The following is a 16,876-nucleotide window of genomic DNA, read 5'->3' on the forward strand; positions in this document are numbered from 1 at the left end:
GTTTTCCACACCTTGATCCTCCCATTGTTTATCTTGCCTTGTCCAGAGGAAACATATCCTTACCATTCAGAATTCCTATCTAAGCCTAAAACTTGCTAAGAGAGAAAAGAATATAGTAAAAGCATATAATATATATTTATCAGAATAATTGTGAAAAGCCAATATTTACAACATGAATTCACAACACAAGTAAAATCACAGGAAAGTTTCAGCTTTTGATTTAAGGCATGAAGTCTTTTGGTTTTGGAAGAGAGTCATTATTCTTTAGTTGTCAAATAGAAAAGTTTTTCCAGGTGTGTTTTTTCAGGTTTCAAATCACCACAAATAGTTACACACTAGTTTATGAAATATTTGTTAGTTTTTGCTCGATGTTAAGCTCCTGCACGTGTGACTAGGTGAGGTTAATGGTGGAAGTGAACGCCAGGTGGTAGCGTTTCACAGCTGCAGTTAAACTGATGCGCAGCAAACTGCTGGAGCTAAACTGGCCACTCCAGCAGTTTTTTCTCAAGGGACATAAGCTGTAATCACATCTTTTTTTTTAATTTGGGTTTTTTAATTTTTAATTCCATTTCTGATTCTGACAGCCCATTTTTGGTTCAGGAAAATGAAGAGTTTGATTAGCCATACTAAGCTATTACATAAAACAAAAAGTACATTTCAATAAAATAGTAAAGCAAATTTTACAGAAGATGAAATTTCACATTGTAAAGTTTCTTTCATAAACTGAAAGATGGTAATTTCCTGTAACTCACCTTTGGTTCTCATTTGTATGTTCACAGGATGCTAAAAAACCATTTTGAGACACTGCATCAGTATTCCAGAGTCATGTGGTTAAAACAAGCTGGTTTTACTTCCTGTTTTAATGCTTCCTTTATCAACTCAGAATTCTGTTTTTTACTTCAATACTTCATATTGTGACTAGAGATTTAGCAACTCACTTGTAATACCAAGGTCTAGGAAGCATCTATTGCAAATTAATGCATTTGAGGACAGGATGAAATTCCCTGGAAAGTTTGTCCTAAAGTTTTCCCTAAAGGGTAGGCTGGTGGTCTTCTGTTTTTATCTAGGAGCCAGTGTGTGAAATTTAGATTGGGAAATGAGAAGTACTGACAAAAAAAAGTTAAGATAGGTTTTAAATTCATAGCAATACTGTTAGGAATCCAACTTTAAATCCAATTTTAAAATTGCAAATGCTGTTTTCTAGTTGGTAGAAGTTTAGTAGTGCAAGAAAAGTTTTAAAATACTGCATGAAAATTGAACATCCAAAGATGTTCATTGATGTACTTTCATGTACTTTGTTTTTAATCTGTCTGTATAACGTCTGTGAATTCGGAACGTGATCAAAGTGATGCTAACAGTAACACACTAACAGCATACAAACTTGGGTTTCATGTTGCCTTTTCTACCCCGATAAGGAATTATAAATTCCTCTCCAAGAGGCCAGTAATGAGGATCACTATTTCTGAGATGAATCCTTCCATCTAGCAACAGTCAGCTGAGTTCAAGTGCAGAGCTGTCTTAATTCTAGCATGTTTCCTTTGCAGCAGGCCAGAATAACTGTGTTAGAACACATCTTTTCTGGGTGAAGGTGTGGTTTCCAAACTAGTGTCATTTCAGAGTGTTCTAGTTTGCTTAAGCACTTGAGACACAGATTCATTTTTACTGGAACGTGAATAGTGATTTTTGGGGTTTTTTTCCATGAAGTCACCTGGGAAATCTGGGACTTACCAGGCAGGAATTCTAGGCCTTCCCTTACTAATTTGTTCACATTGTGTTATTTTGAAATTGTGATGCTTTTTGGGGCAGTATTCTTCAGGATCTTAGATTAGTCTTTAAGGCTCATATAATTTTTGTGCTTTATAGAGGCTGAGGCAACATGAAATGCAAGTTTTTGACTGTGCAAGTGAACAGACAAATGTTCTCTGCTGAGAATGTTTATATTATAATAAAATAAAACAGTTATTATTTTTTTTTATTCTCTTTCCTCTGTGTGGATCTGACTATGGGACACCAGCTTTTAAGTAGGCTAAAGCTGCTTTTATTACATGTGTAGAATCATTAAAAAGTACTTTTGACTGAACTGTGGAGAAAGTGGAAAATTGCAGGTGTTTCGCTCCATTTCAGTGAAATCCAAAGACTTGTCTTGCAGAGAAACTTGCCTAGTCAAAATTCTTAAGCTAATGAAACCTTTCTTAGTTTAAATTCTGCATATATACAGAGCGTATTTAGAGTGAGAAGGTAATATGCTGCTAAATTACGCCAGAGCTTGTAGGCCACATTGCATGTTGTGATGTTACTTAGAGCTTTCAGCTTTATAACTATTCAGTTTTATTTATTCTGGTGCAATTTTCCCTAATATCCACTGGGATTTTTAACTTAAAGACTGAATAAATTAAAAGAGGTGGAGAAAATTTAAGAACACTCAGCTGCTCTTTGACTGTGGCATTCATTAGGCTTTTAGTTTCAGACACTGAGCAGTAAACTGAGGTTTTGCCATGCAAAAGCAAGTTTGAGCTCTGCAAAGCTGTAACTTAACTCTTGACTGTGTGTGGTTCACTCTTCAATGTTCTACATGCTCAGGTATTGTGACATGTTTGAAACTAATTACTCTGTATCACTGACAGAAATGTGTGGTAGCTACAATGTGCTTAAATACTGCGAATTGTTTGTCCTTGAACATGTTTCGAAGTATCATGAAACAGTTCTGCTTGGGAACAGACGGTATTACCAGGCAGGAATCCAGAGAGGAATAAAAAAAAAAAAAAAGTGTTAACTCTGGCCATTTTCCCAGGGGAGCAGCCCTTTTCCCTTTTTTTCTTGTGAGCATGGAAGACAAATCTGTGGTGATACAGACTGTATTTCCACCAAATAAAAAAAAAAACAATAAACCAAAAAAAAACCACAAAAAAATTTGATTCTTTGTGTTTTGTCACTGCAGCAGTAAGTAAGTTAAGTTTGCTTGTGGTGTTCATTATTTTTTTGTTAATCAGATAGCAAACTGAGGTTGGGAACTGAGAGGCACGTGCACACTTCATTAAGGCTGTGAATGGTCTTGAACTAACAGGTCTTGATCTCATTAGAGAATTATGGTTTATAATGAATGTTTCAATGAAACAAATTAGTTGAGTATTGTTTTAATCTTTTCCAGGATCAAACATGAATCGCTGTGGATTCAGAGGTTCTTCATATTTAGGGATGCCATTCAATCCCTCCAAGGTCAGTTAAAAATGTGTATGTGAAATGTTTTAATTAAGCAATAAATGATCTTGTGTCTTTTTTTAATAATGGTATATTTAATATAACATATATAAATATTTTTATTGTTTGTATTAAAATATAAATAATAATAAAAATATTTTGATAAAGTCTTTTTTATTTAAATAATATTAACTGCATAGTTACAGAATGTCTGGAACACAGGGAATTTTGTATTGTTGATACTGAAATGTTTGCAGAACTTTTAAGAAATGTGCGTAAGAAACATACTGAAATGATAGCTAAAACTTCAATTCTCACAGCAGTGAAGAAAGTGACATAGAAATTGTAGCTTATCTCAGTGCAGTCTCCTCCTTCTCTGGTCTTTTAATGACAATGGAAAACTTCTCTAGCTGAAGAGTTGTTATGAGGTAGAGAAGGGCAGAATAGCCCTAATTAAGTGATGCAGAATGTGCTGTTCTTTGGTATCACAGAAAGGTTCAGGCTGGAAAGGGCGCTTAAGATCGTTTAGCTCTTATCATCTTGCCACAGGCAGGGACACCTTCCACTAGAGCAGATTGCTCAGGGCCTCATTCAGCCTGGCCTTGGATGCTTCTGGGGATGGGGATTCTGGACAATCTGTTCCAATGCCTCACCACCCTCACAGTAAAGAATTCTTCCTGATATGTAATCTAAACCTGCCCTCTTTCAGTTGGAAGCCATTCTCCTTGTCCTGTCACTGCATACTGGTAAAAAAGTCTCCCTCTATCTTTCCTGTGGTGTCCCTTCAGGAACTGGAAGGCCACAATTAAGTCACCTCAAAGCCTTCTCTTTTCTAGGCTGACAGATGACAACTCTTGCAGCCTTTTCTTACAGGAGAGGTGCTCTGGCCCTCTAATGAACTTAATGACCTATTCTGGATGTTTTTCAACAGGTCCCCCCATCCTTCCTGCGCTGAGGACCTCAGGGCTGGACACAACATTTTACACAGGGTCTCACCAGAGGGGCAGAATTCCCTCTGTCCCCTGCTGCCCACACTGCTTTGGATGCAGCCCAGGCTGTGTTTGGCTTTCTGGGCTGTGAGTGCTCATGGCTGGGTCATGTCTGGCGCCTGTTCCACCAAGTTCCCAAACCCATGGCTCTCAAAGACTTCTTTGCCCAGTCTGTACCCTCCCAGTCTGCATTGTCCTGACCTGGGTGTAGCACCTTCCACTTGGTCATGTTAAATCTCGTGAGGTTCTCATGACCCACTTCTGGAACTTGTCTGGGTCCTTTGAGAAAGGTGAATCCCATCTGATGCAAATGTGTTTGGTGCCATGTAGGCCATCCCATTGTTTAAAAAACACCTAAAATCTGGGCAGTGACACCAGACAGGAAGGCATGTATTAATAGTTAACTGTTTCTTCCAAATTATATAATATATAATTATATAATAATTATAATAATAATTATATTATTATATATTATATAATATATATTATAATTATAATATATAATATATATAATATATTATAATATATTATATATATTATATATTATAATATATATAATAATAATTATATAATAATTAATAATTATATAATAATTAACTGTTTCTTCCAAAGTCAGCATCTGCAACTGCAACTGGTATTTCTCTTCCTGTGCTGAATCATGCGTATTTGGTTGTATCTGATACCCACACAGACTTAGGCAAGGCTCTGTTCATCCCTGTTTGTCATGACCATAAGAAATGCTTTGAAGTCCAGTGAACTGGGGTTCAAGAGAGTTAAACTTTTGATATGAAAAGAAAATGCCTTTAATAAGAGATAGAAATGAGGTTGGCAGAGGCCAGTTTAGTGCTCCCAATTTTTTCATCCACTTTTCAGTGCAATTTCATTCTTCACTCTCAAACACAGGACAGAACTACTGTACTTCTTACACAGTCCTTCCTGTACACTGGCCTCTACTTTCCTTTTCCAGCTGTATCATACCTTTAGCAGTTCTACAATGTAGTACTTTCAATCAGTGCATTCTTTTAGGAACCTCTTTCAAATCCTCAGTGTATGAAGCCAGAAGAGTTTATTCTGGATATAGTTCTGAGGTCTTGTAAAGTGCCATGAAGACAAAAAGTCTGTAAGATTGGCAGAGCATTGTTTTCCCCTCCCAGCAATTTCTGGTATTTTAATTTAATTGTCAGCTTCCAACAGTAAATGCTTCATAGTGAAATACTATCTTTTCTGGGAATATGTTGCAGTCCATTAGTGTCTTAGAATGTGTTGGCCAATATACATATGAGATAGAGGGGTGGAATCATGTTACCTGTAGAATTTGCTACAAGGTCACTAACCTCTAGAAAATTGTTTGCACATGGATGTGATTTTTATTCAAGTATTGCACTACTTTTTTCATTGTATCTACATTTGAGGGATTGCATCTGTTTGATTTATTGGCAAAGAAAGGTTTAAAGCGTTTCCAGCACTGTTGCCTGAAATGTTCTGAAATAACTCAGAAAAAAAGACTTGGAAATTCACTCAGGATGTGTTTATGATCACATCATTTTTATTTTTTCATTATTTGAAAGTGTTCTGTTAAATCTGCTTTGAATTTATTTTTTTTTTTAGAAAAAGCATGTAAGCATTTTGGATTTGCATTGACATTTGCTATCATTACATGCCACTACAGTGATTTCATTCTTGAACTCTAAGAAGGTACCATACCAGAGGTAGCCAAATCTATTCAGTCACTAGGGACCCTTTAAAATAGTAGAAAAAAGCAAGGGTTATGTTAGAATATCCAGCTTTACTGAATCTCTCAAGGAGAGGTCATTTGGGTCTGGTTGGGGAGTTGTGGTATTTTAGCTGTTGCCTTTGAGGTGTTTGACAGTAGTCTCTTTGCAGTATTTTGGGACAGAAGCAAAAGTGAAACAAAAGCATATCCACCAGCTCACAGCACAACCCTCCCAAATGTAACAGTCTTAACTGTGAATGAAGGCTAAGAATGACTTGTCTATCATCACAGTTAAAACATGATTACTTTCAGGATTAAAAAATAATTATATACTGAAATGGCTCCAGATTTTGCAATCTCTCTAATTTGGTATTATTGAAGTTTAAACTAGCTTTTTAATTTTGGGGTGAACAAAGTTTCAGATAGGCCTAGATCTTTTCAGTATGTTTAAAGTGTTGTGAATCAGTTTTAAGGCTAAATTGAAAGCCAACAGCTGCAACTTTTATGTAAGATTGTAGTAATTAACATATGCTTTCATTTTGGGGGAAAAAGATAACTTTTTTGTTCCAGACACAACATTGTATTTTTTCAAGGCTGCAACACTGATACTGATGAAAGATGAATAGTTAAAAATATTTTCAGAGTGAATCATGAAAAAGATAACAATAAATAGAATATAAAAGTAAATGTAAGATAAAAATAAATACCATAAAGACCCAGGTAAACCTGGGCCAAAATGTCTTTGTACTATGTATTTTTTTATTTTAAGCAAATATCTCTGTATTATAATTTCAGGGGTTCTGTGCAACATGGTCTACTGAAAAGTGTCTCTGCCCATGGCAGGGGTGTTGCAACTAAATGACCTTAAGGTCCCTTCCAGCCCAGGCCATTTTGTGGTTCCACAACGTGAGAAATGGCAAGGTCTTGCAGAATATTTTGAAATGAGTAAAGAGATTACAGCAGCAGAGACACCTTGTATTAGTGGCTAGATACTGCATTTGGCAAGGTACCCTAAGTTTTACTCAAATTAGCTAAATCAGTTAAAATCATGTGCTTTAGATGAATTTATGTCATTATAATGTGGAAAACACACCTCTAAAGCTGAGGCTACCCACATACAAGTGAAGACCCCTACCAACTGAACACCTGCAAAATGTATTGTGAAATACTTCAAAGCACGTAAAAGATTGGTTATCCCATGACTATTAAGTAGGCATGTATTTGGAAATTAGATAACTGCATACTTACGTTTTGAAAGCATAATTATGCTTCTTGGCTGTAACCAGGTGTGTTGGCTTGGTGTACTTAGCACCCAGCACACACCTCTGTGCAAATATGTCAAAACCACTTAACTCCATGTGTGGATTGGCACTCTGGGTGAAGGAGCCCTGTCTTGGTACAACAGTGAACCAAGGTGTGAGAAGAAAGCTTTTTGAAAGTGGGACTGTGCCAGTACAAGTGTATGTTTAGTAGCATTCTTTATTAGTGTTTGAAGAAATCTTGCCCATGCATCTGCAGCAGAGTTTCTTAGCTCTGCAGTGGTCAGTGGAAATTCTTGGTGGCCATCAATTATATTTTGATAGCTGTTCTAATTGGTATAGTAGGGGACATTGTCACATCACTGAGTCAAGTTTAAATGTTTGAAAGCCTTCCCCACAACTTACGTCTTTCAAGTGTTTACTCTTGTAAAGAAGACTGGAATTTTGGAAAACATGATGTTCAGTAGAACAGAACTGTTTACTCCCTCTCTCTGAGATGCAAGTAAATCCATCTCCTGTGGGATCTACAGACTAATTCTCACAAAAGGCAAAGTGCATAGACAACTCACCCTTTGTTGTCTTCTCCGAGTATGTCTGCACCAGTGCATTAGCTCAAGTCAGTAGAGACCACTTTGCAAAGGCAATTTAATGTGCCCTATATGTCAATTTAATGTGCAGGGTAAGAGACAGTGATGGGGCACTGGCAGCACAGGGGTGGGAGTGGAAGCTGTTGAGATTTGTGCTGCCTCCTCAAGAGGGGGTCCAGGACTGGAAATAAGGGAGAGGAGGTGCAGCACTCAGCACTCACTCTCCCATTCTCCTTCTCTGTTACATAGCTTTTTCAGTGCTGCTGAGCCCATTTCATCTTGTTTTCTGCCTCCCTTTTCCAACCATCTTTGATTCCCTTTTGTGAGAGCAGTCTCTTGCTGTCTGGTGGGTAATAACAATTTTTCTCCCAGTTTCTTACTAGAAGCAAAGCCTTTTGGCTTTGGAAATAAGCATGACTTGCCTGAAAAATACCAATTACACATAACATAATATTAATTTTTTTCTTTCCTTGTGTTTTTAGGATGAATTTCAAAATAAAAATTGTAACTGATTAGGCAATAGTGCTAGTAAAATAACATTTAAATATCATTGAAAATAAAATTTTAAATATCACTTAAAAATCTACTCAGTATTAAAATAGTTTTTATTATGTTTTAAATAGTTATCTTCCAGTTGCTCCAAACTGAACCATCCCAAGTATCCACAGTCACCTTGTTACACGTGGTCTCAGATTTCATGAAGTGGTACAATTGAGGATGGGCCTATAAAATACCATAAAGAAAAACAGTAGTTTTAGCACAGGTGTATCAATCCCTTGCTCATTTCTATGACTTGTATTGTCAAGGGACTAGTCAGCCTTTAACTATCATCTTTGCTTCTCAGTTGACATTCAGTGATCCTTGTGAGTACCTTCCAGCTCCAGATATTGTATGTTTCTGTGATTATTTGGTATATAAATACTTCATTTTAACTCTGATTATTATTTTAAAATAGAGATGAAAGTAGATAAGTGGCTGATTTGGTATTACTTCAATTGACAGAGAGATTACTAGTAATTGCTCACACTGCTTTCTTCATGTAGAGCATTATGTTGTAAAATCTCTGCTGAGGAGCCCTCCAGAGGTTTGGCTGTTTAAGAGTGCTTACCCATCTGCCAGGAAGTTAATGCCCAGTGTCAGGACAAACTTAGGTACGGTTGTGGACATCCCATCTCTTTTCTTAACCATTTGGCAGATGGAGCTCTTGGCAAAGCTTTTTCTCCACAGCTTTCTATTGACCAAGGGATTAGAAGAGCAGCAGTTATGATGAGCAACTTAGTTGGATGAGGAAAGCTGAGCAGGGTACCATAATGAGTGAAGGGGAAAGTAATTTGTTTACCTCTTGCCTTAACAGCAACAACAACAAAAGCTTTGCTGTAGTATAAGATCTTGTGATGTTTCAATATTTCTATATTTTCCCTCTTTTTTTAGGGTCCAGGTATATCTCATCCCTATGACAGTGGGCACATAGCAATGACTTACACTGGATTATCATGTCTGGTTATTCTTGGAGATGATTTAAGTCGAGTAAATAAAGATGCCATACTGGCAGGACTGAGAGCTCTCCAGCTGGAGGATGGAAGGTAAAAGACATTTCATATGCTGCAACTCCTACAGCTCCCACATGACAGGAGAATGAAACATAAGAAACATGTTTGTTATAGAAGTAGTAGTTAAAAAATAGTTTGATTGGTAATAATATAAGTCATAGAACATAGCTTCTTACAAATAGCTAAGTTATCTTATCTAACTAGCTCTTTGAATCAAATTGGAGGTCAAGCAGCAAATCCCAGAAGAAACAATAAAAGATTTATTTATTTATTCTCACAGGTAATTCAACCTTTTATTTATTTTTGTGTATCATAGAAGCATATAGGTTGAAAAAGACCCTTGAGATCATCAAGTCCAACTCTTAACCCAGCACTGCCAAAGCCAACACTAAACCATGTCTTTAAGTGCCACATCTGCATGTCTTTTAAATACCTTCAGGGATGGTGACTCCACCTTTTTCCTGGGCAGCCTGTTCCAGTGCTAGACAAGCCTTCTGATGAAGAAAATTTTTCTAATACCTGATCTAAATCTCACCTGGTGCAACTTGAGGCCATTTCCTCTGTCCTGCTTGGGAGAGGAGACCAACCCTCACCTTGCCACCTTCCAGGTAGTTGGGTGATAAGGTGTCCCCATGGTGTTATTTTTGCCTGGCTGAACACTCCAGGCTCCCTCAGCTGCTCCTCATCAGATCTGTGCTCCAAACCCTTCTCTGGCTCTGCTGCCCTTCTCTGGACATGTCCCAGCACCTCAATGGTCTTCCTTGTTGTGAGGGACCCAAAACAGAGCACAAAACTTGAGGTGTGGCCTCACCAGTGCCCAGTACAGGGGGATGGTTACTGCCCTGGTTCTGCTGGCCACTTTCTGATACAAGCATCCAAATCAGGGCATTCATCATCATTTTAGGAGGCTCTGAGATTGTGCCAAAATAACCCAGATACAAAAATTTTAAGATCTTTGTAGAGTTTGGTGAGATTGTAACAATAAGTAATGAAAAACTGATTCACCGCTTGTATTAGAAATGGTAGTATTAGCAGTTACCTTTATACATACCTGGGAAACTGGTCCTCAAGTTGCAGTAATGAAGGAAAACCTTGTGAGCTATTAGGATTCCTAGGAAGTCAAAGAATTCTGCCCAAAAGAAGTAAAATGATAAGTCATGTATCTGTATATACTGTAATAGGTGAAAGACTGTAAGCATAAACATCTTGGAATAAATAAACACGTCATTAGGTTGCTGGAAATAGTTACTCAGGCTCCTAAATGTTTATAGTTCTATGAATTTTCCTTGGCTTAGAATCACATCTTCTAAAAAGAAAATCTTGTGCAGCTTTGGGTTGTATTTATGAGACTACTGTAAACTAGTCTTTAAAGAAAACACTGCAATTCCTTGAGCTGCATTTCATATTTTCTGGTGTAACAGGCGGAACAGTGTCTAAAGACAGAAATGTTTCTTTCAGTTTCTGCGCAGTGCTGGAGGGAAGTGAGAATGATATGAGGTTTGTGTACTGTGCTTCCTGTATCTGCTACATGCTCGATAACTGGTCAGGCATGGATATGAAGAAAGCAATAGACTACATTAGAAGAAGTATGGTGAGTGTTTTCAAAATGTTTCTTCTTCCTATGGTTTGAGGCTTATAACTTTTTTCCTGATCTGTAGCTAAAAAAAATCTCTCTCCAAACTATTATGGTAATTTCTTCATTTTTTCTTCCAGCTTTAGCAAGTTGAAAATTACAAAGTACAGTGTTTTTTTTGCATTTGTGTTTTCATTAAAATGTTTGTACTAGCAAGATAATTTTATTTGGTGTGTTTGTTCACTGCAAATTAAATTGAAAGTCCACATTAATTGAAATAATTAAACAATTGAAAGCAAGTTTTTGAAAACTGAGGTATGATGTTTGTGTAACTTAGAAAAAATAGAAGTGCATAAAGCACTTTTGAAAAATGTATCAATAAAATCCTCACACTTCACTGGGGTGTAGTACTGCTTTTTTTAAAAGATACACAGATTCAAATAAACTAACGGACATCAGTTCATGCTTGAGCATTTCCAGTCATGCACTTCATAATTTATTTATTAGATACTTGGAATGAAAAAATATATTCATGAGTATATACACTTTTTCTGTGTCTGTGCAAGTTGTCTTCATATTTGTTTGGAGTAAAGGAGCTTTCTAAATTTTTTCATGTTGTTTCACTAGTTTAATTGAGTTATGTTTTTGAATATTGAAACACAGTTTTTTAAGGAAGCTGAGCAAGCTTGAAAATTGCAGCTCCCTTAGTGTGAGTAAATACAGAATAAACTCTTCTGGTCTACAAAGAAGACCCAAATTTATGATGACACACAACTTCTGTTGGAAATTAGTATTTTCAGTAGTTGCTGCCAACAGCAAGATTGTAAGAAACAGTTTAAAAAAAGACTTCAAAATCTCCTGCTTCAGATCAAATTGTTCATTGTGTATTTTTAAAGGAGGTAATTGGATGCCTTAGTATTTCTTACTGTACACCCCAAGAAGCTTTCTGGCACACTCCCGTAGTCCTTTACAGACTGAGATGATCGAGGCCAGGGATGTAAGTCATACAATGATATGGGCCTGCAGTCTGTTCACACTCTAGTAGCAGCTTTTATCCCATTTTCCCCTCTGTTAACTGTTATTTGTTCTTCCCCAGTCTGCTTTGATATTTCCATTTCTTACCACTGGCCCTTTCCCTAGCCACCCTATAGTAAGTTATGCTCACCCCTGCATTCCCCAGTAAACAGTCCATGGTAAGCAGGTTTCTATACAATCCTAGAATCTTCTTCCCTGGCATTCCATAAGAGCCCTACTCTCATAGTTGGTATCTCACTTTAGTTAGCATGGGTTCTCAGCATGAGAATATCCCTGATGAATCCTCTCAGTGGGTTTCACCCAAGGACAATGATTTATTCATTCTCCTTTCACAGTCTGAGGGAGGAGCTTAGGCAGAGTGTTCACGCTTAGGTTGGGAGCATTCTTCCTGTTCTGATTCTCGACCTTAATGTTTACTGAGATCAGTCTTTAGTCAAATAGCTTATCAGAGATACACTAGGAGAATCAAGTGTTACAGAAGAAAAGAAAAAAACCCAAGAGAAAAATCCTCATTGTAGTTCTGTACATCATATTGTCTGTTAATTAACCTTATGAATATTTGAGTGCAGTTTTGGTCCTAAAGGAAATGGTAGAACTAGGAAGGGGACGAAGAAAGTTGTGTTGAACTGTGAAAGGTATGAATCAGCTTGTGTAAAAGGAGTATTTAATACACTTTGAATCTTCATTCTGGAAATTAGATTGTTAAATAGAGTGTGACAAAGATATGTAAAGTAACAGCACGGAAAAAATAAAAGGAGAGAGAAGCAACTATTTCTAAGAGAGAACAGAGAGAGAGCATCAGATGAGTCCATTATTAGAGTAGGCAAGTGGAAATTTGAAAGTTTAGAGCTGTGAAGTGGTACTGGAGATTTACTGTGTAGTGTGATCTTGAACCAAATTTATACTTTGTTTCTAGAGTTGATTGACAGCATTTAAAAAAAAAATTAATAATTGAAGTCTAACATGGCAGGACATTCTGGAAGGCCTCCTACTAATACTTGAGTTCACCAGTAAATAGAACTCAGTCTTGGCATGGTCAAAATTCAGAAGACACTGTGGCTTATCACATAGATTGTGTCTTTTCCTGGCTAGCTCAGAGAGTAACTTGAAGAGATCCTGTAAGTGGTGTTCTGTCAGCAGCAGCCACCCTAGCATCTAGAAATGTGCAGTAAGGCATGCTGTATTTTTGTCCAGATTTACTGTGAATTGGTAGGTTAACTATACACTGTATTCAGCAGGACTTTTTTAAACCACTGGTATGCTGTGAATTCACTGCAGAGCTGCTATGTACATGTACACTAGTTCTGTCTGTGTTTTCTGGGTTTGCACTCCTTCATCCACCAGTATTTCTGTAAATTAACTCAGTTGCAAGGTGTCTGGCAATTCTAGGGAAAGACATAAAACCTTTGCATCCTGCTTGGTCACAATTAGAGCTGTGGTTGTGTCTGAAGAAGTTTAAGACATTCATACTAGCCCATTCTGAAGATCATTTCACAGCACAGGTTGTTCATTCTTTTCATTCATTCCTTCATCTCTTTCCACCACCTTCGGTGAGATGTATTTTAGTTCAACTACCTATCACAGGAGCCAAGTATTTTTTAAAGTGTATCTCATAAATAAATACAATGAGTGTGAAATGTGGCATCCAAGAATGTTAGCTTGGTTTCTCTCATTAAGAGTTTGTAGGTGGTGCTTAAACTAACCTACAAAATGGAATCAAGTAAATTCTGTTTGAGGTTATTTTGTTGCTCCTTGTGTAACTAACTATACAATTAATATGGCTTTAGGCTTCATTGTAAATGTTTATTTTTGTTTTGCTACAGTGTCACCTCATTCTGGCACTTTTTTTAGTTATAGAACAAGAGGGATTGCTTTGCTCAGTACTAAATTGCTTTGACAGGAAGGTGTGGTTTTTATTTACTGTTGTATGTTACTCATTTACACCTAGATGAAGCATGTGACAGTTAACAGAACTTTTTTCAGTTTTTCAAGTTGGCATACAGGTGAAGTGCAACTGATCTGTATTGAGAGTAATATGAGTGGTTAAACACAGTATTCTTTGTAATAAGCTTGTGGATTTTTTAGCTTATTCTTCAGATTCTGTTGCCTTTAGTGATGCAGTGTAAGAATTGTGACCTACAATTCAATACAGCTGAATGAGGGAGTGCATTTGTGTAGTCATGTATGTCAAGAACAGCAGGAGATTGGAACTTAATGTTTAAAATGTTAAAAAGAACTGAATCTTCTTAAAGAATAGATGGCCTTCTTGTTGTCATTCAACTAAAATAGTGTTCATACAATGCTGATCACAAAAAGAATTCTGGGCCAGTTTTATTGTTAGTAAAATAGTCAGATTCCAACACACAATTTTTATCAGTGTAGGTTGATTCTTGTCTTTCACATTCAAATCTCAGATATATCACTAATCAACGGACACCACAATGCTGATATTTTGAACAACTTTCAGAGACTCAATAGCACTGCTTTTTGCAACAATGCTTGGTGTTTTTTTGAAATAGAAATATTGCAAGAAGCTTTAAAAATATCTGCTTCTTCTAGTATAGTCTTCTTCAAATGCAGTTGTATTAGTCTATTGATTTAATTAAGGTGGTTGTATAACTTGTATACTTTGAAGTGAAGATTTTACCCAACTGGATTTACATGTTTCCTGACAATAGTATTTAATTATACAGTTGTCTTGTTGCAGTAATCAAGAGCTATTTTTGCATAGAATTTCTGGAGTCTTTTCAAAAGGACAAAGAAATAAAAGTATTCCCTAGCTGTTTAGAGCACACAAGTCCCCAAAGAGCAGCTGCTGTATGTAAATAAATAGGCACCAGTTAGCCCAGGGTCAGCTATTGTCTGTTAGAGTTTAAAGCTAATTGTACAGCCCAACATAGCAGTGCCTGGGATGCACACTTAACAGCTTTTCTCCAGAGCAAATTACTTTGTCATACATAAAGCAAGCCACCTCCTCTTAAAACTGCTGTTTGTAGAGTTAATTAGCTTTGCCAGCATAGCTTTGCTAATCAGCTTGCCTTTTCTTAGCAATTAATGTGCCTGTGGAGTGTGGTAGCACATTTGTATTGCATTCTCAAAAGGCAGTGAAAAAGGAAGAGTTCACACTGTGCGCTTTAACATTCAGAAGTTCATAGAGATTACTAAAATGTGGTGGTTCAAACCTTTGAAATAGAGCTGCAGCTTGAAGTATATGCATCAAAGATATTAGTCTTTAAAGTTGCTTCAGCTTGCAGCAACAACTCAAAACCAGAAATACAGTTTTAGTGTAGCTTCTGTGTGTTCTGTTTACCTTTTCCTTCTCAATGTCAGCTTTAAAAGCAGATGTACAAAATAACCTTTAGGTAATTTCTAAAGATATGATAGTCCTGTAGCCATTCTTTAGTTAGGACTATGGGAGTCATTAGTGGTTTGTCAAGGTGTCCTGTATCTACTACCCGCTGTTTTAGAGAAAATGTGAGAAATTCACAGTCAGCACCTGGAGGATGTGGCAGAAATTTTTGTCTGATCGGATATTTCATTGAATGAATGATTCAATCATTAATTGAGCAGTCGATGTAGAATATAAAGGACATATGTAATTTAACTTCAAAAGTTGCATACCTCGTTGTTTCTTCTAAGCATTTGGTATTGTCATTCACTAAATATTTTATGAACTCTTGTAAAATAAACATTTTTCATTTTATGAATAATTTCCTATATGATCCTTTGTTTCTTTTCAAGTAAAATAATTTAATGGATTTTTAGGGAAGAAAGATTATTATTCTTACATATACATGTGTTCCTAGATTGGTCATGACAGATGTGAACTATGATATTCTTGGTGCTTTGTCAGACTTGAGTTTCCATTGGTTGCACTTAACAGAGTGATTTTTCAGCACTGTAACAGTGTTTTTAAACAGTAATATTTTATAGGACACTTTAAGTTTTTTCCAATGCATGTTATAATTTTCTTATTGCTTCTGGTTCCCTTTTTGTTTTTTTAAAGCCTGATGTACTTGCTTCTTACTAAAGAATTGATTGGATTTGAGTATTCTACACATAGCAGTACCTAGCATTCTGCCTCTTTTTAATGTTAAACTGCTCTTGGATTAGAGACAGATTAAATGACCATTTAATTTTGTTTTGTTTTGATTACATATCCATTTTTTTTCTTTTTATACCTGCTGTACATGCTTTTTTCTTTGTGGAAAAGATATGCATACTGTTTTTCAGGTTTTTAACATATGTCACAACTAAAATTAATTCCATGAAAGTCATAAAAACTGCCTGCATTGAAACAGGGCTGATTTGTTAACTGTGTTGTGCCAAGAACTTTCGGAAGTCCAGAATTTAATCAGGTTAAATTGTGGCAATGATTTGATAATAAATTTGCTGGTAAACTAAGAAATTGCAATGTCTGTCAAAGAGCTGTGGTTCTAAAGTAACTGCTTTGTGGGGTTTTTTTTCTTCAGTCTTATGATAATGGCCTGGCACAGGGAGCTGGACTGGAATCTCATGGTAAGAATGTCAAAGTCTTCTATACCTTTCAGAGTGGTATTGAAAATGCCGTAGAAGGTGCAGGGTATGCCATACCTTTTCTTCTTTTCTGATTTTTAAGGAATTGATGTGGGGAGGAGCAAATCCAAAACATGCCTCCAAATATCACTTCTTCTTCCTTTAGAGCTAGCTTAATATCTGAACAGATGGGCTCTTAACCACCTACATTAATCTTACCTCGTGAGTGTTTTGTTGAAAGGTGTTGCTTGTAGTTCTCAGCTGTTGCTGACAGAGCAAACTTTTTCCACAGGTGCCATTGTTACTCTGAGGATTTTAACTGCAAGAGATTTTGTGCAGTGTAACTGATTATTTCCCATTTCAACAGCTTTGGTAAAACCTAGAAACATTTCCTCTGATAGATAAAGTATCTGCTGTGGATTCAAATATTGAAACAACAGTTGATTTTTGTAAAGA

General features: G+C 36.6%; 1 protein-coding gene and 1 long non-coding RNA gene across 2 annotated transcripts in view; one reads left to right on the forward strand and one right to left on the reverse strand.

Moving 5' to 3' along the window:
- PGGT1B (protein geranylgeranyltransferase type I subunit beta) overlaps nucleotides 1-16,876 on the forward strand; it is a 37,684-nt gene that overhangs the window by 10,815 nt on the left and 9,993 nt on the right. Inside the window, 4 exon segments of the mRNA XM_015653632.3 lie at nucleotides 3,149-3,216; nucleotides 9,179-9,330; nucleotides 10,756-10,888; nucleotides 16,378-16,423. Of these exon segments, the coding sequence (XP_015509118.1) occupies nucleotides 3,149-3,216; nucleotides 9,179-9,330; nucleotides 10,756-10,888; nucleotides 16,378-16,423 (399 nt within the window).
- Nucleotides 8,335-16,725, reverse strand: LOC117245598. The gene is made up of 3 exons (XR_004500433.1): nucleotides 16,640-16,725; nucleotides 10,349-10,426; nucleotides 8,335-8,470 (listed from the first exon to the last, which is right to left on the reverse strand). It is a non-coding gene; the product is annotated as an uncharacterized LOC117245598 (long non-coding RNA).

This window comes from Parus major, chromosome Z, assembly GCF_001522545.3.
Source record: "Parus major isolate Abel chromosome Z, Parus_major1.1, whole genome shotgun sequence".
In the NCBI taxonomy this organism is placed as follows: Eukaryota; Metazoa; Chordata; class Aves; order Passeriformes; family Paridae; genus Parus; species Parus major.